This window comes from Marmota marmota, unplaced genomic scaffold (assembly GCF_001458135.2).
Source record: "Marmota marmota marmota unplaced genomic scaffold, marMar, whole genome shotgun sequence".
NCBI lineage: Eukaryota > Metazoa > Chordata > Mammalia > Rodentia > Sciuridae > Marmota > Marmota marmota.
The window spans coordinates 16,691,107-16,713,596 of NW_026000082.1; the positions used below are offsets into that span (position 1 = coordinate 16,691,107).

Below are 22,490 nucleotides of genomic sequence, written 5' to 3' on the forward strand. Positions count from 1 at the left end.
AGGGATGGATTTTGCAGATCCAAGAAACTAGAAGGCCTTTGGGGTATGGGGTGATGGGCTGAATCAGTTTAGGACAGATTAGCAATTCTCAGTATCTTGCAGATGCAAGGCCATGCACCCATATGACAGCATTTGCAAACCCTCTCTATCACCTCCTCCTGCCCATCCCTTCCTTTGCAGAGGAGACAGCCCCACTCCATACCCCACTGCGTTTTCTGAGCATTTGCAATGCCCAAGTTGCCTTGCATTTGAAAAACAGACTTTCCATCTCCATATGACAATATGAAACTCTGTGTTGGGTTTGCATTTCTTAATTAGGTGCTTGTCATTGTGTATTCCATAGAGCCACGTATAAGTAAACAGTCATAGACCTTTGAATAAATTTATTGGTTTTATTTATGTTTCTGGGCATAAAAATCTATAATTACCAGGTACAGCCTCAGTATAACTGGTATTTAATGACAATTACTTTTTGTTACCATAGAAATGAGTCCAAAGTAGTTACCCATAATTTCTCATTTCCCAAACCTCACACATGCTGAATCGCAATATTACCATAGTAATTGCCTATTAGTCATCATAAAATACGCAGTTACCCAAAAGATAGCAGGATGCTGTGAAATTTCTCATCTTCAGAAAACCTCAGTGCTGCTTGGGAGTATGGAGGTGGGGGAGAGGAATAGACCTCTATAGGAGGCATAGAAATGAGTCTGCTTGAGAGCCCGGCACTGCAGACCCCGTGGTGGGAATGGATGCTGTATGAACTGCAGATGTTCACCATTGTTGTCTCCTAGCCCTGGCAATCTTTATGTAGCAGTGCTCCAGTGCAGTAAATCCAATTTAACTAAGGGTTGTTGAGGGCCTGCTGGGTTTTGGGCCCTGTCCTGGGCCTTGGCGAAGCAGAAGGATATCAGAGGCTGTCCTTGCCAATAAGAAGCCAGTGTTTATAGGCGGTGCCTACCCACTGTCTATCATAGGTATCATCTCATTCACTCCTCCCAGAATCCCTGTGAAGAGGTCATGTGATAGCCCCATTTTAGATAGAGAAGGGAATTGAGGTACAGAGGTACCAAGGACCTTGCCTCAGGTTCCCTGGCACAAAGGACAGACAAGGTTTATGAACCCACCAGAACTGACCCTCAGTACACTTTGTGTACATTGTCCCCTGAAGCAGGGAGAGTCTCCTTATGATTAGGAGGATTTTTGAAGGATGAAGTATCTATAGGAGTTCAATAGACATCAAAAGGAACTAAAATGTGCAGCAAAACATCATTAAATGTAGCAGAGGGTAAAATATCGGAGGAAGCATTTCACATACATGCACACATGTGCACAGGTGCACACATGCATACACACACACACACACACACACACCCTTAAATGGCCTAGCTCTTCCACCTTAGCATCTAGAAAAGGAAAGATTTCAAATGACCAATGTAGAATAGAACATAAAATATGTTCTGTAAAATGTGTAAAACACAGGTCAGTGTTCTATTTGCTCTGTGACAGCATAAAATCTACATATTTTTATCAAGAAGAAATGAAAACCAAAGATCCACAGCAAATATTGCCCCACTGAGAGATCTAGCAGCCCCTCCCTCCTCACGCTGAGCCTCTTTCTCTGCCCAGCCACTCACCCCATCCCTGGATGCCCCTGTCACAGCATCATGGAGGGATACCTGGAGAGAGCCCCTCACAGCCTCCTGGAGGGCCAGTCATGCCCCTCTGGTGGTTCACCTCCAGGCACGGGGGTTCCCAGAGCGCCATGCTGTGCTGTTGCCCACTCTGACTGTTAGAGAGCATTTTTTTGTTCAGGCTTCGTCTGCCAGATAGAGACGACCTCTGCCCTCCAAAGGAGTCCTCAGGTGCACCCATCTTCTACATGGCATGCCACAGTCCGGCTGCAGCAAAATAACCGGGGGGTGACAAAAAACTTGTGTACATTGATACAGCAGGAGTGGGAGCCGTTTATTGTAGGACAGGAGGGGTATATATACATTCCACACAGCTTATCTTAATTAACATAAACTAGATACAGCAGTCAACCAATAAGGAATCTCCACACTTAATGGCTCGCTGGCGTTACTTCATAAACCACTCCCTCTGGCAAAATGCCAGGCGCCATCCTGACTTGTTTACAGACCCTAACAATGGCAGCCATTCGTGCTTGGAGATGAACAACCAAGGGACATGACTGGCCCTCCAGGAGGCTGTGCGGTTGTCTGTCCCCATTATTCCTCACCCACTAGAACCACTGCCAGTTCCTGTGGTCCAGGCTGAACATCCCCAGAGCCTCCCAACTTTTCCTATGTGAACTCGTGTCCATCCCTCCCCCTCCTTCCTGCTGTAAACATGCTCCAGATATTTGTCATTGCCCATCTTTGAGGCATGGTGTCAGGGATTGAACAATTACGGTGACGATGATGGTGACAGCTGACATTTATTGAACCTCTGTGCCTGGCACTGTTCTAAGCATTTGCATTTATTATTTCATTTAAACTTTAGCACAATTTTATCAATATTCTTATTTCCTAGATGAATTCCCTCAAGTCTGTAGAACTGAGTAGCAGGATAGTGGCAAGGGACTGTCACAAGCCTCATCCTGGGGACCATACTGCTGTTAACAGCCCATGTGCACATTGCTATATGTCCTTGAGCTCTCCTCTACCTGAATCCTTCACTAAATCTTTCCACTACCATTTCTGTTGAATTGCAGCCCCCCCCCCCCTCCAACTTCTCTTAGAACCTTTTGAGAAGCCTGGCATAGGCAGAAGAGGAATCACTCTCCTTCTTTGAGCAAAGAAAAAAAAAAAAAAAGACTCACAGAGAGGCTAAGTAACTTGTTCAAGGTTACACAGTGAGTGAATCACATAGTTAGTTTAGATGCAGCCTGAGTGACAGCAGGGGCCAAATAGACCCTTACCTCCCAGAGACTCTCTCCAGCTTTATGTAACCTGAGTGATGTTTCTATAGAGGCTGAAAGGACACCGGGGCTGGCAGTGTAATCAGGTGTCTAACCCACAAGTGCACACCGCCAAAACCAATTATTCAAATGAGCTTCCCAGCCAGGTTCCATGGAAAAGGCCAGATGGCTAGACGTCTGTGGAGGCAGCGCCCCATCTCCGTCCCTGCAAGCAGCTGAATAGCATTTCAAAGTTAGAGTTGATAGCAAGTTGATTTTAATAATTGATTCTGCAATGAAGACAGGCCTCCGAGGAGACAGTAACCCAGAATGAGTGGCCAGGGAGACTGGCGGAGCCAAGCAGTGCGGAAGAATCAAGGACTCCAGCTCCGTTGTCCCGGTTCCAAAACCACTGCTTGGGTAGTGCTGGTTCTCCACGTAGAGTCCTCAGCGCCACCCCATTGACCATCAGAAAGAACCTAAGTCTTTAGCCTGGGCCTCAAAGCAGGTGCAGTGTCATGGAGGTCTCTCACTGTCTGCCCTACCCCTTCCTCTGCACCCCGGCCGGCCCACTCCCAAGTCCTTCCTACTCCCAAGGACAGAGAGGGAAGGCCAGAGTGGACCGTCCTTTTAGGGTTCCAGATCCAGAAAATACGTGCCAAGAGGAGCGAGGGCCCTTTCCATTGGCATACACCAGCCTGCTCTTGTTTACCTCTGGCTTTTGCTGACACTCCGCCTGTCTAAGAAGCCTTCCGACTAAATCACTTCTTTCTTCTCTTCTATTTTTCTCTTCCTTCCCTTCAACATTCACCCAGCACATATTTTGTACCATGTGCTGGGGACACAAGGTGGGCGTGGCCCTGGGCTTGCCTCACATCCAGAGGGGAGACAACTGCCCCGGTGAAGGGGAGGCCAGGGTCTTCAGGACAGTGGAGACACAGAGGCCCCCTTAATCCAGCCAGGAGCGTTGGGGTGGGAGAAGGCAGAGAAACTGTCCTGAAGGTGGTATGGGAGAGGAGTCCTGAGCAGAGAGTGCAAGTTGGCCAGAGGAACAGAATAGTGTGGTGTGTTCTAAACCAGAGGATGAATAATAGTCAACGGCAATATTGATAATAATACAAAGCATCCATCAAACTTATACAAGCTGCCAGATACTGTTCACGTGTTTTCTACATGTTAGTCCATTGGAGATTTAGGGGTGATGTCACATTCCTGCTTCCATTCACCCTATTGCCATTTCAGAAGGAAATACAGGGGTCAGAAAAGTAGAGGTCAAAATATTCATTTTATTATTAATAAAAGCACAATTTGGAAGGCATTCAATCCCCGTAGCCAAAATTGACCTCCTTCTACTTCACTCCCAAACTTAGCTTCCCCACCAGCAAAAGCAGACAGGGAAGTGAGCTGCCTCAACCAAGCACACCATGTGGCAGAGAGGAGGCCAGAGTGGACCTTCCCTTTAGGGCTCTAGATCCAGAAAATACATGCCAAGAGGAGTAAGGCTCTGCTCCTTTTCTCAAACGGACTAATCAGACAAGGTCCACTCTCTTCCTCGAGAAAGAGCTAGCAAGGGAGTGGAGAGGAAGAATGACGTCCCCACTCATATGGAAAGCAATAAGGAGTTTTCCCCACAACGATGTGAATCTACAAAGTAGGTCCTAATGTTATTCTCATGTTGCAGATAAGGATCCAATGCACACAGTGTGGTTAAGTCATTTGCCCCAGGTCCCGCTGTTAATAGTAGGAAATCCAGGAATTAAACCCACAAATCTTACTTGGAGCCCAAGCTGCTGAGCCTTGTTGCTTGAGCCTTGAATGACGGGGATCCTTGGAGAATGCAGTGTGGTCTGGAGTGGCTGGTGCATGTGATCAGGGCTGCAGCCCGCTCCAGCGTATAATGCATCCATCATACAGAGCTATCAGCTAATAGGGCAGTGGAGGCTGAGGTGCAGCCCAGACTTACCAAGTCTGGAGACTCAGTAAAATTGCATCAGCCCATGGGAGGGTCACCTTTGTGCTGTTAGCTCAGGAGCCCTCCAATGTACTAGCTTTGCATGGTGCACAAAACAGTGACATGGTAAAAGTAGTGTAGGGATAAGTGGGCACTAGATTGTGGAGGACCCTGAACATCCTACCAACATCAGACTCTGAAGATCCTGCCAACATCAGATCCTAGGAAGAGCTAACACATATGCTCATCTCAAACTAGGCAGTGTCCTCAGCATTTTCCAATCTCATTTAGTTCTAAATCTCATTTAGTTCTCAAAGCAACCCTTTGATTGTGGCAAACTCCCCACTTTTCAGATTAGGGCTGAGGCACAGAGAAGTCCAGCCACAAAGATATCATGCAGCTGAGCCAGGATTTTATCTGGGCAACATGACTCCAAGAGTCCACACTTGGATTCACTGTCATTCTCAGCCTTCTTGTTCTCAGAGCTGGTGAGCAAGTGAGGGGCTTATCAGTTCCCAGATCTTGAGAAGACATAAAGGACTTCTTCCCCTTTGATTCTCCTCTACCCTTCTTTACCTAAGATGTTGCAATAGCTAATTCCTAGCTCTGAGGGCCAATGAGGAGCTCCTTTAGAAAATGTCCTCCGTTAGACCTTTCAAAAAAGAATACTTATCAGTGTTCTTATGGGGAGAAATATAATCCCTTGGTTCTGGAATGGACTTCCAGCCCTAACATAGCTGTGTGACTGTGACAAGCCTCTCTGCCACATCCCTCTGCATCCCAATTTTTGAAGCATGGGGATTGTGCTTAATGAGTCTCTCCACGTGTTATTTGCAATGCAGGACAAACCCTGCCTTCAAGTCCTGTGTTTGTTGCTGCCAAGCAGGAGACAGGAGGGAGGAAGGGTGATCCCCTGCAGCACATGCCCGGCACAGGGAGAAGACACTCCATCAAAACTTCTCCTTGCCTGCTAGGGATATTGCTGGGGGAGTGGGCCCCGTGGTGTGTGGAGTTGGAGATGCTTCTGTTTCCAGGTGTGAGCACTTCCCCCCTGATCCTACCACCTTGCCAAAAAGGCCACCATTGAAGTGTGAAGACCTCACTGAATCTTGGAGATAGGAAACCCTAGTGCTGATCCTGGCTTTGCTGCCAACCAAGGGGGCCTCGCATGGTCGGGCAGTTTGCTCACTGCACAAAGGTTCTTGGTCAAGGAACCGATGGGGGAATTGACTGCTCCTGAACCACAGTCTCTGGCCAGAGAAAGTGGCATCATTTTATCTTCACCTACCCAGAAGGGGCACCTATTTGTAGCTGCTCAGCCTGGTGAGGGGGGCCTTTTATCAATTTGCATATAGGTAACTTTCATGCTCATCCCTCATTTGAGACTTAGTTTCCCCCATTTAAATGAATTTGTATGCACTTCCTGCCGCCTTGAGGGGCAGTCCTCTATCAGGCTCCGCCTGGACTCTTAGGACTGCTGAGAGAGAGCAGAATGATGGCTAAGCCTGCAACTTCAGAGCCAGAAGACTGGGTCCAGTCTTCTACTACTCCTCACTGAATCATGGACAAATTCCTTAACCCTCTGAGCCTCTGGGCAGCTCACCTGAGCATCTGCCATGTACCAGTCAGTGTGCTCTCATCAAAGACGAGGTAGGAGTGAGGGAGATTCAGTTCTCTGTCCTAATAGCTTTTTAAAGGTCTTTGAGCAAAACAGATGAATTTGTCCAAAGTCACAAAGCTATTTGGTGGCAGATCTGAGACTCGAACCCAAACCCAGACTTTGAAGCTGGTGTTCTTACATATCCTCCTCTCTTTTCTCACAGTCTGCTCACAGAGAGCTCCTTGTTGTAATGATCTGAGGAAGTGTGTGAGGGAAATGCTTCTCAGGATGCTGGTGATGAGGGAGGGCTGTGTTATGATCACCCCTTCTGTTTGGGACAAAGGGCACTGCCTCTGACTACACCACAGCAGAGTCCAACCCACCTGCTGGGCACTCTGCAGAGGCTGATGATGACAGATTGTCTGGCATTCTGACACTGGCCAATCAATAGAGCTGGAAGGTGCCTCGGGCCAAGGGCAATTGAATCCCAACCTTTTTGTGGCATTAAATAAAGCAATATTTATTTTGCTTTTGGTGCAAATATACTTAATCCAATACAGCTCATTGGTAATGCTGAAAAACTGCTGTGTTCAGGGGACAACTGCACGCATGCCCCATACATCTCTGCTTGTCAATGCCAAGGCTCCTGGGAGTATGCAGCCTCACGGTGCTCAGGGCGAGATTGATCTGGAGCCGCTGAGCTGCCTTTTTCCTCTATCCTTTAGAAGAGATGAAAAGGAAATCATAAGGAGGGGAACTGAAATCATTGCCCTCATTCTGGCTGCCATTACTACAACATGGATGAGACACGATGCCCTTCACAGGATGGAACTATTTATTTGCTATTTGAATAACATTCTCTGGGACCACTGTATCTCTGCCATTGGGCAAAGGAGGAAGCAAACAGGACAGGAAGAGCAGATGAATGAGTAGCTCAGTGTCCCTTTCATAGATCACACAATCTCACTGATGCATGGAGGGAGCTCAGAGTGACTGAACCATCCTGGCATCAACAAGAACTGCGTTTGAATCCCAGTTCTATATCCTAGTAGTTAAATGACCTTCTCAAGGTCAAAACCTTCTTAGATTTTATTTGTTCATCTATAAAATGAGGATAAATAATACCTACTTCACCTGATTATTTGAATATGTTTAATATTTAACAGATGCTTAACTATTTTCTAAAATATAGTTCCTACCTTGCTTAATAAGGGGGATGCTTTCTGAGAAATCCTTTGTCAGGTGATTTTGTCATTGTGAGAGAATCAGAGAGTGGACTTAAAAGCCAAGAGGGGTACATTGTCACGGACCCACTGTCACATGTGAGGTCATTGATTAAAATGTTATTAATCTGTGCATGACTATAAGTCTTCAAGTAATTGCCAAAGACCAATTTGAAAACTTGAAGAGTATTCACCCATGCATTTGTACATTTATGTACTCACTCACTCACTCATTCATTCATTCATTCATTCAATAGATACATCGAACCGTCTCTGCAACTGGATAATATTGGAGGTAATTGCAGATAATGTTGGAACGAGGGTAACTTCATTCCAGGGAGTTAGACTGTTCTTGCCCTCATGGGATTCACTATTTAGAAGGGAAAAAAAAAAGATATTTGAAAGTACCTCCAATTCAAGAGGACAAAATTATTTATTATGCAGCCAAATGTAAATTTGGACTCCATATATTTGAATTTTCTAGAATTATTCTAATACCAAATTTTTTCCATTGGTGCCATAAATATTTGCCTCCATTCTTGTCTGATGATAGGTCTTTATTTTAAGCTTATGCAAAAAATTCATCTTAAAAATAAATAATGGAAAAGCACCAAGGAGACAAAGACCCAGGATGTCACACTGAATGACTCTAAACTGTCAATCAGTAGCATGAAAGCCTGCTATCTGGGGTCATCTTGTCCATTTCCCTGTGTCTAGGCAGCTGTTTCTTGGTCTGTGGAAGCTACTGAAGACAAAGAGCCTGTAGTAGCCTTGGCCTCCTAGAGCCTACAGTCAGGGATGCAAGCAGAACACACAAGGAGCCTGTTAGAAATATGTATCATTTCCAGACATTCTTACTTCCCTCACTTTGCACACGCCACGTCCTCCGCCTGGAATGCTCTCTGGTGTTTTGACTCCCATCTGGATCCCACACAAATCTCAAATTTTAAGAAATGTGTACAACTAGTATTAAGGTATCAGTAATCCTTGGCTAGTGGATGTTTCTTTTTAAAAGCGTATCAACCTTTTCCTGGACTACTTTGTTTTCTTTGTATTTTAACCTTTTGGGCAAGATATGCTTTCCCCCAAAATCCCCAACTCTGGGGCTAAAGCCCAGTTATCGCTTTAGAATCACATAATAAAAAAGTCTGAAAGACACCTCCATAAGAAGCATATTTGCTTTGTTTTACAAAGAAGAGCAGAGAATCCAGGGAGGGCAGAAAACATTCCCAAGATGACATTGACAGTGGAGGTGGGTCATGCACCCTGACTCCTCACCAGAGCTCATGATTTTTACTAAGATGTTTTGTTCAGTAAATATGCAACTACTGATAGATTGGTCACCATTAGAAGAATTCTTTAAAAATCAAAGATGTGCCGGTTCAGACAGTACTCACCGAAGAGTTCACAAATGTTTTAGCTTCTAAAGAGTCCTAGGGTCCTTGGAGGATTGAGGTTGTCTTTGAATTACCACTCACACTGCTTTCATGAGCAGGCTGGATCAAGGAGTTGATCTTTCTGGATCTCTAATACTTTTCCTTCTGTGTTGAAACTCACTTTTTTTTTTTTAATTTAAAGTGGTTTCCTGGAAGCATCATGGCCAAGGGCAAAATCCACAGGGGCCGGGGCCAGGATTCGTCTGGGCCCTGTGGAGGATTGGCTACGTGGCCTTACCTTCCCTGGCTTGGACACTCCTGCTTGAAAACTGGAGCCTACCTGTGTGACTGGATGGTTCAGAGGAGTATGTCAGACCAACTGGAAATCATTCATAACTATTTCTTCAACACCTACCATGATCCAGGCTCTTTATCAGGCACAGGACTACAATAAATGTCTGGCTCATTAGGAAGGACAGACTCAGTGATGACAATATCTTGGACAGTTGCCACTCTGATGGCGAAGCAGAGATTGCTACAGGAGCGGAGGAAAAGCCCCTGTCCCATACTTGCAGGGAGTGAAAATCCTCCTCTGCTTCCTGGAGGAGGAGAGATTTAAGTTTAGAGAATTTTACAGGCACCGCAATTATCACCACCACCACTATCATCACTGGCTATGGTTTATTGGAGTTCTCTCTGTTCTGAGGATTCTGCTGGGCCATTTACATACATTAGTTCCTGTATGCAATCCAGAAGGTCAGGGTTGTTATCCTCATTATGCATATGATAAAACAGAAGCCCAGAGGGGTATTAAAAAAGAAATTTTAAAAAGGTCACATATCTGGTAAGGAGTGCAGCCAAAACTTAAACCTAATTATGAGTCCCAAAGCCCCTGGTCTCTACAATATAGTCTCGTTGTTCTGTGATGCTCCATAAGGCAAGGCTGAAGCTGATGGGAGAAGTCACTGAGAGACTAAAGTTTAGCTAAAGAGGAGGAAGAATTTCTTAATGGAGCTGTCTGAGAATGAGGTAAGCTACCCGGAGAGGTAGTGAGTGTCACCAAGATGTCCTAGAGCTAGTTAGGACACCTTGACCTGCCAAGACATTGCACAGGGCAGAGGAGAAGCACATAACTAAGCATCTTAAAGGATACAGTTGTTTACGATTCAGTCCTGTTACCAAAGACAATGTTCCCTTCCCAATTGCAGATGTTCAGTGGGGGCTGGGAGAAATCTATGAGTGTAGTACTCAGACCCATGGTTCCTTCTACTGGTTGACCAGCCTTGGGAAATGGACAATATAGAGCCCCCCTGGAATTTTCTATAAGGCCATAGGGTTAAGGATGCATTCAGCTAAAGTAACAAAGACTATCTTCAGTCACTTAAGCAGAAAAGAAATTGATAGGAAGGGGTTCACAGAATCAAGCAGAAGCTGGAGGCGAGACTCGATAAACAAACAATTAACAGTAGCTCTGAAGGGCAATGTCTTTGTTTTCTGTTGCTATAACAACATACCTGAGATTGGCTAATTTATACAGAATAGAAGTTTATTTGGCTCACGCTTCTGAGAAGTCTAAAAGCATGGCACTGGAGTCTGCTTGTCATCTGCTGAGGGTCTTCGTGCTGCTAGGGCATTACATGGGGAGAGAGAGGAAGCATACCCGTTTGGGTCTCTCTCTTCTTACAAAACCACTAATGCCATCATGGGGCCCCAATCTCAGGACCTCATCTAATCTTATTTACCTCTCAAAGGCCCCTCTATTAATGTATAAACTTGGGGGTTAAGTTTCCAACACTCGAACCATTGGGGGACACATCTAAACAATAGCATGCAGCAACAATCTGCCTCTGTCCCACAGCAGTACTGCCCTACTGCTCAGCCGTCCCCACTACCTTGCATCACCTGGTTCCAAATCCTGGGTTGGAGTAGCTGTTGCCTGAGCCTGGTTCCCTGCTGCTGCCCTGGTTGCCAGGTCACAAAGGGATGAATTGACTCATCTGACTTCCGGGGTGGGAAATAAGGCATAGTCATGGCCTTCTTAACATGTAATTTGGAGGACAAAACTTGCCTGTTCCATCTCCCATCTAATAACAGGGTTGGATGCTGGTTATTCCTGAAGAATATGAGCAATATCTACTATAGTTAGGTGCTAGGTGGGAGCAGCGTGTACTAGAACTCAGATCTGTCTGATTCCCAGACTGGAAGAGGAGATAAGAGATTAGACCTTATCATTGCTCTCCACTCTAGCCGTCTATAGACTGCAAAACAAAGATATAAAACAAATATAGTCTATGTCACTCATAAAGGACCTATCATAAAATAATAATTAAATACAATAAAACAACAAGACAAAATTTTTTGAGCTAAATATCACGTACCAGAACCTGTGCCAAGCTAAGTTTGTTATGCATTTTAATTCATTTAGTCCTAACAACATTGCCCTGGATTATAAATGGATGTAAGCCTGTGAGCATATCTTCTTTCTCCTGTTAGACTGTATACTTTTGAGGTCAGGGAACATCTTTAATCAGTCACTCTATCCCAGCCACACCACTAGGAAGCTTGATATATTCCAATAAAACTGTTACGAATTGCTGCATTTAACTTTTAGCTCCTCTTTGATGTCTAAACCCTCCTAAATTTACTTATACATTCTCAAATACAGAGAGCCTGCCCTCATCTGGTTGTTCCATAGGAAAGTGTAGACATTAATTCCAGAGAGATTTGAGTTTGAAGCCTGATCCACTGAGTGCTAGCTGAATTCATGACCCTGAGCAGATTTTAGATGAGAGTATCCATGGGTGTCTGTCATTGCTTTTCCTTGATCACTCCCAGGAGTAGTAATACTGCAGACAAGAATATTTAAGAACTGCATATCTAAGTCTGTACATCGGGACACTAATTAAATGTTTCCTTAGTGAAAGATAATTTAGTGTCATCAGAGGAAAGCAGAATCAGATAGGCAATCGGTGAGATCTTGGGTGCTCAGAACATGTTGATCTGAGCTCAAATTCTAACTCTCCTTCAGAGTAGCTCCGTGACCTTAGGGAAAATTATATAAACTTTCTATGTAAGAAGAGAGAGACCCAAACAGGTATGCTTGCTCTCTCTTCCCATGTAATGCTCTAGGATTTTAAAATGGTAATACAGCCACAAGACTGGGATCCTATTTAGAATAAGATGTACTCCATGTTTGTATAAATTTGTCAAAATATACTTTACTGTCATGTAAAACTAAAGAGAACAAATAAAAAATTCAAAAAATTATATAGCTTTTATAATAAGAATGTGTAGTAGATGTTCATTAGGTGTGAGTCACTGCCCTACAGAAAGAAAAGGTGGTAGCAATCCTGTCAAAAGTCCAACAGTGTTCTCTTTGAGTGATAGGAAGGGTATGCTATCTTTTTTTTAACCTTCTATATTGAGGACTATTTATCATTTTAAAGGGTGATTTTATAGTCCGTCAGTCCTCTTTCCAAGCAATTATACTTCTGGGAAACTGTTCTAAGAAAAAAAAAATGCTGAAATGTAGAAAAAAAAAAAACTTTAGAGATCAGAGTATTCAACTGTGCATTGTGAAAATAGTGCATCATTGAAACATAAATGTGACACCGTGTGGAAATGGCTGCATGAATTATGGGGCTTCATACATTGGGATAATGTGACATTACAACACTATTACAGTGGTAGTTACAAAGGGTTTAGTAACAAAGAAGATGCTTATGTTGTGGTGGCAAATGAAAAAGGACCCGTGTGCAAGTTCAAGGTCAGAAGTAACTTGCCTGGCCTGGAGGGTGAGCATCTGGAACCTCTCTGTTTAGAGCAGAGAGAAAGATTAGTGGGCAGGCATCACTGATCTCACAGAAACCCTGGAAGACAGGGAACATTGCTTTACCAGTTCCTCTGTACTGACAGCAGGAGGTACAGTCCACACTGGAGGAGACTCGTACCGTGGCTGTGCTTCAACTCTCCTCCATTTGTAGTTGGGGAAACATAGCCCTCAAGAGAACAAAGGACTTGTCTAAGCCACATAGTAAGACAGCAGCAGAGCAGGAGACCCAAACACAGTGGCCTTGCCTCCGCATGCCATGGGGCATTATTCCACCCTTACCAGGGGTGGGCCAGGAAGGGAGAGAGGGTAGGCAGGACTCTGTGAGAATCTCAAGATGGAGCCAAAGAATGATTCCACATTATTATTCGGTCTTCATTGAGACAGCAGCAGCAGCGCAGTGATGAGGAAATATGGTTCTCTCAGTCCTCCAGGGGTTTTGAGGAAAGAGGCATCGGGAAGGAAGAGGCTGGTATCCTAGGCAGGAGTCACATTAGCTCCAAGTCCATACATGTGACTGGCTGCCGGTGTTGAGTAAAGGAAGGGAAAGAACATAAACATACACACTTCACTGGGGACTTAAATCCAAGTCCGAGTGTAAAATTCTGGGAGTCTGAGAGCCTTCAGCTTTCTGCTCTATGCTTTGTTATGTAAAATTGGGAACCAGAGGAAGAGTGAAGGCCCTGTTTCCTTTGCCACCTCCCAGAAGAGCTGTTTGTAGGGCATCTGTTTCCTGCAGGAGATGTTGAGACTCTGAGGGCTTTGGAGGCCTACGCCCCCTAGAGCACAGCCTATGACCTGGCACATGCTGAGGCTGCATTCCAGTGGGAGGAGGAGGGCGAGGAGAGAAGCAAGCAAGGAGGTTTAGATCATGCCCTTTAGGACTGACCATTTCTTTGAAACCAGAGACCAAAGGGAGAAGACAACCTGGGTGAGATCCAGAGGCTCACGGAATCCAAAATTGAGCCCTGGATGGAGAGTTTAGATGACCTAGTTTTAATCCCAATTCCTACAGCTGTTTAAACACCAGTTCCAAAAGGAATATACAACTGCTGTGTGTGCCAGAATCCCTGGAAAGGTCTTAATCTGGGACCTGGCATGTAGCAAGTACGTACTTAATGAAAGCTGTTATGCAAAGGGTGTGAGCTCAAGAAATGAGCTCATATTGCTTACACATCAACCCTGACATCACTGCCTTCCGCCCCTCCTTTTTTTTTTTTTTTTTTGGTATCAGGGATTGAACCCAGGGGCACTTAACAACTGAGCCACATCCCCAACCCCTTTTTGTACTTTATTTTGAGACAGGGTCTCACTGAGTTGCTTAAGGCCTCTCACTAAGTTGCTGAGGCTGGCTTTGAACTCATGATCCTCCTGCCCCAGCCTCCAGGGGTACTGGGATTACAGGCTTGTGCCATTGTGATAGGCTTTTATTGAGCAAGCTATCTAAAATCTCTCTGTGCTTTAGTTTCCACATGGGAAAATAGGAATTTAATAGCACCTCCATTGCATGGTAACATTAGATTTGATAAAGTACTAGTATTTACTAGTTAGTTCTCAGGCAAAGTGATGTCAGTAAATGACCCATTAGTTATGTTAGCTTGATTGTGCTGGTGGACCACATGGGGCATTGCAGCCTGCTGTAAAGACTTGGGCTTTTATACTGCATTAACCAGAGGCCACTTGAGCAGAGGAGAGACAGGATCTGACCTGTTTCAAGAGGATCACCCTTGCTATTGTGTGAAAAATGGGAGGAATAGAGGTGGGATGGAAGGAGGTCCAAGCTCAAGATGATATCAATGGAAGTGCTAAAAAGACAAAAGACGTTGGTGTATTTTGAAGGTGGAGACAGCGGATTAGCGGTAGGTATGAGAGGAAAAGGAATAATGGAGACACTAATGGGGACACCAGTGGTCTTGCCTGAGCACTTCTTTTAACTGCTCTGTGTAGAAAATGTGCTTTTTTTTTCCTGTGGGTCATTTGTCGATGGACACTGAAGTTAGACTGCTCCACAGAAATATTTTTGAAGCTTTCCATGACTGCTTTCTTCTTTTTTGAAGTGGGAGTTATAATAGTAGCAACTCCAAAGGTTGTTGATAGCACTGTAAGAATTCATACCAGTACTTAGCACTTCTCTGGAAAACAATGCTAACAATTTTGACTTGTGAGAAGCTTGGCCTGACCCAGCCATGCTGACCCTTACTTTGGGTATTGTCTAGGTGCTCTCTGATGGGGTTTGACCTGAATCGTCACTGGCTAGATCCTTCTCCGTGGGCCCACCCGACCCTGCATGGAGTGAAGCAGCTCATCATCCAGATGTACAACGACCCAGTGAGTAACTGAATGCTCTCAGCAGCTGCTGGCCTCGTGGCATGATCTGGGAAAGGGAGGTGTATTGGGAGGGTCCACTGTGAGCCTCAAATTCGGAATACACATGCAAAACCAAGGAAGGACTAGGTCTGCTCTTCTCTGAATTTGACAGACCCAAGTTCCTTCTTCCAATTCCTTCTTCCTCACCCCTCACAAATATTGGATTTGGTTATGGTGGTCTTATGGAATGAAGGAAAACATTGAAGCATGTCCATATTCCTCAGAGTGCCTTGGTTACAAGCTACAGAAATGCAACTTGAACTTGTGTAAGCAAGATAGAGAATTTGTTAGAAGATTACCAGGGTTATGTCATGTAACTGAAGACTATAGACGGGCCTCCTCCACACCTAGGGGAAATGACTGCCAAGTGTCACCTCCAGTGGTTCTGACTCCCACGAACTACAGAGACTTGCTTTCATTTTCCAGTTCCAGTTCCAAAAGGACTGTGATTGGCCTGGCTTGGAGGACACGTCCAACTCCAAAGCACAGCACTCTGCCTAAGAGGCAAATGTAGTAAAGATAGGATGTCTCCATGGGACCCACACAATTGAACTAGGGACATGGGGTGGTTCCTGTTCCCAGAGAAGAGAACCTACTATTCCATAACAAAGGGGAACCAGGCATCAGGACAACGGTGCCCACATCAAGTTTGCTCACAGGGCAGGTTCTTTTCCACAAAAAAAATAGGAGACAATAGGGTTTCTTAGCTTAGAAAAGGGAGGCATCACAATTATTCTGTTCTGAAGAAGTGTCAGAGAAGGTGGGACAGATCATTTTTTCGAGTGGGACACAAGAAGAGGTGGTGTTTGTAGAGAAACAGAACTTTTTATCTCTCCTAAGGATAGGATGGGTGTGTGAACTATGAGCTTTGGCTTACTTTGTTAAACTTGGAGCCAAATGACACTCTGTTAAAACTGGTGCATAGAGGAGACTCAATTGTTTGGAAGACATTCTAGTGAAATTACATCTGAGTCACTTCCAACTGTGATGACTGTAATTTGATGACCTCTTAACTCTTATCAGGTGACAGATGGCAATGGCTATAACAGCAAAGTTCTCAGAGTTGAGGTGCTTCAGAGGTACACCATGCAACCCATTCTATTTCCTCTTGATGAAGATGCCAATAATAGCATGGGAAACATGTATATTGATCAGACAAAAATGTGTGCTTAAAAATAAACTCATGTATTAGAACAAGGATTAACCAAAAAGTTAAGCTCTAAGGTGCAACGTAGTTATCCTGGTTATTGAATAACTGTTTTCCTGATTGTGGATGTGAATTTGGCCTTCCTGGGTCCTTTTGTGGCCTGCCTTCTGTGTCAGGGCTAGCATGGCCACAGCTCTAGTGTATTGACTTCCTTCTTCAGTGTCATTAGTTAAAAGTTACTCTTTTGCTTACAAATGGGCATTTGTCCATGTTGCAAAACAGATCAGGCAAAACTGAGTTTCAGAGATTTTAGGAAATTATTTATGGCATGAATACATTATCTATGAGCTCGTTGGATCCTAATAAGTAAACTACGGAAGCTGGGCTAGTTTTATAAACTTCCTGAAAGTTCACGACTTCTTGCCTCAAGCGCAAGAAAGTACATAGGCACCTAATACAGGAGTCTAGGTGACCTGGAACAGGGTCCCAACTCCCTCTGTCTTTTCCCACCCCGCAATATTACTTGGGGTAAGAGGGAAGCTTAAAATAGCCTGCATTCATATCTCATAGTTCATTTTCTGGAATGTGGGTCCTCTGCTGAGGGTCTCAGAGGCTGTAATCAAGGTGTCCATTCAGGTTGTGGTCTCGCCTGAGGCCTGATCCCCACCCAGTCTTTTACTCCATTCTTTCCACAAACACTTATGTACCACATTTCTCTATTCCAAATACTGCAGTTCTAATGGTGAGGAAACCCTAACCTTTATAATACAATGGGGAAATAGATGTTAAAGAAGTAAATAGTGATAATAACAGATTAACAAAGCATATCAGGGATTATCTTTTAAAAAGGACAAAGGGTGACATAAGCAGACTGGTCATAAGTCTCTGTCTTCCTGGGGCAGTTCTGGTCGACACCCATTGTCCCAGAGTATTTTTTTAATCGCAACCTCCTTCACTCTTAAGAGTCCTGGTTTGGAGGATAAACTATGTGTTCTCTGGTACGTAGCAAACCCTTAACAAACATGATCTGGAGCTGACACAAGTTCACCTTTGACTTCAGGCATGGCTGTGCCCAGCTGCAAGTGCTGCAGTGCCCTGAGGCATCTACCCTGGAAACATTAAATGTGTATCTACTGACCTTCATGCCGCAAGTGTCACTGTAGTCCCTCCACCTTGAGCTAGCTGAACTGCCAGGATTGTTTCTAAATTCTCACCACCTCACTCTTTCTGTCCTGGTGGCCTTCTGCCCACTGAGTTAATAAGCAGAAAATCAGTAGGACCCTTAAGACCCGAGTGCCTGTCTTCACTCCTCCTTCAGGCCTGGTGCTGGGTGCTGGTGCCCTAGCACAGCCTGGTGGAGAGGGGCTTTAGAGACAGTTACTCTAGGTGCATCATGGAGGAGGCACAGCTGTGCAAGTCCTACCCAGGAGGCAACACCTGAGTCGACACACAAAGGATGCTCAGGGCAGGGAGAACTTTCCAGGCAGGGAAAACTGTGCGCATCTGCCTTGAGAGAGAGGTGTGCTGTGAGGACTGAAAGTTGTTCTGTCTAGTCCTAGAGGCAGACAGAAGGACAAAGGGACTTTTTCATAGGAATGGAGATCCACTGAAGAATTCAGGAAAATGACAGAATCCAGTTTTCCTTTCAGAAAAGCCCTCTGATGCCTGGAGGTGAATGGACTTGGAGGGGTCCTGGCTAGAGACTGGTAGACCATTTGAGTCTATTGCTATTCATTTGAAGAGGAGGATGGACAGTGTAGAGATGTCAAGGAGTGAGACATGAGGGACCTAGGAACTATGGCCCATGGCGGAGGGAGTTTTCACGCTGTCATGGTTTGGGCCTGGGTTGTGGAGTAGACATGGTGCCTTTCCTGAGCTGGGGACTCAAGAACAGTTTGTATATGTGTAGAGCTGGGTGGTGCATCCATCATGGCTAGATGGGCTTGGGTTGAGGTTGAGCAGGAGTGAAATGTCCACTGTGTAATGTAAATCTCCTGGAAGGAGTCCTTCTATGAGATGCCTACTGTCCTTGAGTTAGTGATGGCTTCAATTCCAAGGCTGCTTTTCTTAGCCCTATGTCCCCTAAATCCTTAACCCCAATTAGAGACACTGAATATTCAGTGATGACATTGAAAAAGAAGTGTTTAACCTGCGGACCACACTGGGGCTGAGATATAAAATGTCTCATGTTCCACTTTCCCAATAGCTCCCTCTGGACAGTGCAGCTCTTGTTTACTGGTGTGATTGATTCCTCGCCACCAGGGGCAGAGTCTGGTTAATTTTTCCCTGTGTCCCTTGTGCCCGGTGAGGATCTGACTCTAAACAGGTACTCAGCATAAAATGTTGAGCAAATGATGAAGCAAACCTGGACCCTTTGACTTGGTTTTCAAAGACTTTCCTGAAGAAGAGGCCACTTGAGCCCAGACCTCTCTCCTACCTCACCTGCCCTGAGTGTCTCCTGATTCCACTGCCACCATCACTGTGTCCTCTTTTAATTAGGGTTCTGGTCTGATGACACAAACCCTCTCCTGGGTTCACTTGCCACCTGCTAAGGTTGTTCAAAACTCCTAGGGATAGAACCTGGGATGACATCACCTTCTCCTGTTCCCATGATGCAGGTGTCACCATTCCCAGGACACAGGTTTCTGATCATCTTTGCTGACTTGCTCCACCCCTGGACTTTATGCCTACTCCATGGCCACCAAAGGCTCTCCCAGGTCCCAGGGCCCTTGTCTTTCCAGCCCCCTGATCTTGCCAACTGTCCAACCACTTCTTGTTTGAGAGCTGAACTTAGGCATCTTGATGTCCTTGATGGTCACAAAGCCTAAGGGAACAGTTCCACGCTGTGGTACAGCCAGCCCTCTCCTGCCCATTCGGATTTGAGGTCTGAGGCTCTGCTCTCTCCTAGGTAATTACAACCAGAATGAATATCCTCTTTCAGAGAGAGCTCACCCACTACCCAGGGGAGTTTCATTTTATCCTAGCACACACACCACAGAGTGTGACACAATCGGCCACACAGCTAGTCACTCTCAGGCAAGGCCACACCCAAGGTCCTTACATTCAGTTGTGACCTTAAAAAATGAAGTTAACTTGTGGATGGGCTTTCTAGGACCATCCATGTGCAGCTCTTTTAGCACATATGTACCTGTGAGGTTTGCCGAGAGGTGAAGCAAAATTTGAAGATCAGCCTTTGTTTTAAAGCACAGTGCATGTTCTTTGGTGTTACCACAGGAAGACTCCTGGATAGCCTCTGGTGCTACAGAGATTAATGGGCAGGGTTCTAGGCCAGGAGGGATGCCAATCCCATGGGGAAGTCCATACCACAACTTACTTTGGAAACATGAGGCTGGGAGAGATTCATCCAATTAGAGCTGATGGTGGGGAGGTAACCACAGAAGCCTTAATGAAGAAATTGCATTTCAACTGGGTCTTTCAGAATATAATACTTCATCAGATGGTTTAGAGAGGGGGGAGGTTACAGGGAAAGCGGAGCTGGCATTCCAGGTAAAGCCGAGCCACAGAATGGAGGTGAGTGACCTCAGTGCTGAGGTTGGTTCGCAGGATTTATAATAGAGAGCTGTAATGGGCAGGCTGAGGATGCTCATGGATGGGTTTGCACAAAGATTTAAAATCAAAGTTCCAGCACTTCTTTTAAATTAGTTTTAATTGAATTAAATAGCCTGACTGTAAAATAATAATAATAATAATCAAGGAAATGGAAAGAAACACCACTTGTCTGGAATATTCCAGCACATACTCTCTCCCAGTCTTGAGAATCAGAGTGGTCAGTAAAGAGCCCTCAAAGACATTGAAGCAAGAGAGAGATTAATGAATACTCTTTCCAGCCAGTCTGTTCCTCAGTCTGGAAACTCTGGAGTCATTTTCAAATGTAAACCCAACTGGGTTTCCCTCTCCTGCTTTAAACCCTTTCAGTGACTCCCTGTTACTTGTGGAACAAAGGTTGATGTCCTAACACACTGTCCAAGGACAGGCTTTATTCATTTCTGGGTCCCTGGGACTTCACACAGAGCATGGCACTATAGAGAATATATGTTGAATGGCGAGAGGGCAGGTAAATAAAGAATATATGCTTCAGAAAATCACTAAGGCTGTGTGTGCCTCACAGGAGGCAAGACGGGGTGGGGGTGGAGAAGAGAGATCAGAGAGGGAAGTCCTGCAGTAGTCCAGGTGAAGGACCACTCCTGGTCCTTCTGCTCCAGAGGACAGGGCCTGTTGCCGAGAATGCCAGGGGCTCACTGGGGAGGGGAATGGGTTCCCCAGGACTTTTCCTTTGACCCCATGACACTCAGAGCCCCAGAGCTGCTTTTTTTTTTTTTTTTTGAGAGGTTTCTACACACCAGAGTGATTTTTCCCTTTTCCTGCAGGAGCAAGGCCCTCCTCAGCCTCTGCCTGTGTTGCTATAACAACTTGGCTGCAGCTCTTTTAGACAGATCTGTTTCCTTAAATCATTTAAGGAAAATTAGCTGCCATAACAACATGGAGCAGCTTTTAAAATAGAGCAACACAGGACTGGGTGGTTTTTCTGTTGTTGTTGTGTCCCCCCAACACCCCCCGCCTTGCCTCCTGTAGTCTTCAAGATAAGCTGCTCTCTTTCCGTCAAATAAATAAATAAATAAATTATAACACATTTACTTGACAAACAGAGCAGTCAGTGACATGGTCAAACACACACACACAAAGCTGGAACTCATGTGCACCAGCCCACAACACACACACACACACACACATATAATAACAAGCAGAAAACTCATACATTTTCATACATAAAATAGAAAATACATATACATAAAAATGTAAGCATGGTAAATTAAAAAACACACACACATAGACAAGTATACAATTATACATAATTACACAAAGTATATGTACACAAACACAAACAGACATAGTTCCATCAGTCTATTAAATGGAGGGAAATGGTCCATGAGGTCTGTATCTTGTGGGGAGCAGGGGTTTCACTGGGTCATCAGACTAGAAGGCCCTGAGATGGTAGCTCCTCTAGATGTCAGGGGCACCTGCGTGTTCATACCTGCCTGGCTTTTCAGTGCATGGCTGGGAGGAGAGAGCCTTGCTGTGGAAGGAGAGCGTGGGGGTAAAGATTGTGGGAGCCCCCATCACACAGAGAAGTAGACTAGGAGAACGGGAGGCTGCAGCCATGGCATTGGGGTGGATAATTCTTGTCTCCTATGGCAGCATGTTGATTACCTCCTGGGAAGAGGCAATGCCACCCCCTTTGAAAACCACATGCCTGATTGCAGTGCTGGACTGTCTCATTAGAGCCTCAGGAACTCTAAAAACTGGACCATCAGTCCCCAAACCTTTGTTCCAGATCCATATCTATGACTTCATTATCCCCAAGGATCCCTGTGGGAAGCAGCTGTAACTATAGGCTTTTTTGTGTGGCAGCAAGAAGGACGGGGGACACCAACTCCTCCCCAAAGGTGGCTGGAACCACTTATTTGGTTGGAGCTTTTAAGCAAGTCTTTTCCCTGCTCTGAGCCTTTAATTTCCCCCAAGTGCACACCATAGGGGTTGAAGGGTGGTCTCTAAAGGGCCCTTCTGACTTCAAAGTCTGTATAGTTTTGGAGTTGTCTTTGACAGTAATGTACGGTCTGCTGATGGGCAGGATTCCCCCAAGGCACAGAACTCCTAGCTGCCTCCAGGAAGGGGCAGCCTGACCAGAGGTCTATGAAGGAAGTGGCAAAGGCAGATGCTCCACAGATGTCAGTCTCCCAAGCCTCAGTGTGCCCATCTGCTAAAAGGGAAGACAGCCCTGACCTGCCCACCTCATGTAGAGCCAAATCAGATGGATGTGTGTGAGTGTAAGACTTTTCCTAAAGGAGAAGAGGGCTCACCCTGGGTAGGGTGAATGAGAATGTCTTGTTGAAATGTCCAGAGAGTAGCCAGCTGCTGGGGATTTCTTGCAGTATAGACAGGTGCATCTGCACCACAACCATGGTTCGCACACTGCGGTCTACTCAAATATGTCTCCACTTCTATAGTGCGGCCCAGGAAGTCAGTAAACAGCACGGAGGGAAAGGTTCAATATGGGAATAAAGACTTGAAATGAA

General features: G+C 45.2%; 1 protein-coding gene across 1 annotated transcript in view; it reads left to right on the forward strand.

Annotated features, from left to right (window-relative positions):
* The window catches only part of Agbl4 (AGBL carboxypeptidase 4), a 1,414,634-nt gene that overhangs the window by 1,304,225 nt on the left and 87,919 nt on the right, over positions 1-22,490 (forward strand). The window contains exon 9 of the mRNA XM_015485024.2: positions 15,098-15,209. Coding sequence (XP_015340510.1) covers positions 15,098-15,209 — 112 coding nt within the window. The remainder of the gene's footprint in view (positions 1-15,097; positions 15,210-22,490) is intronic.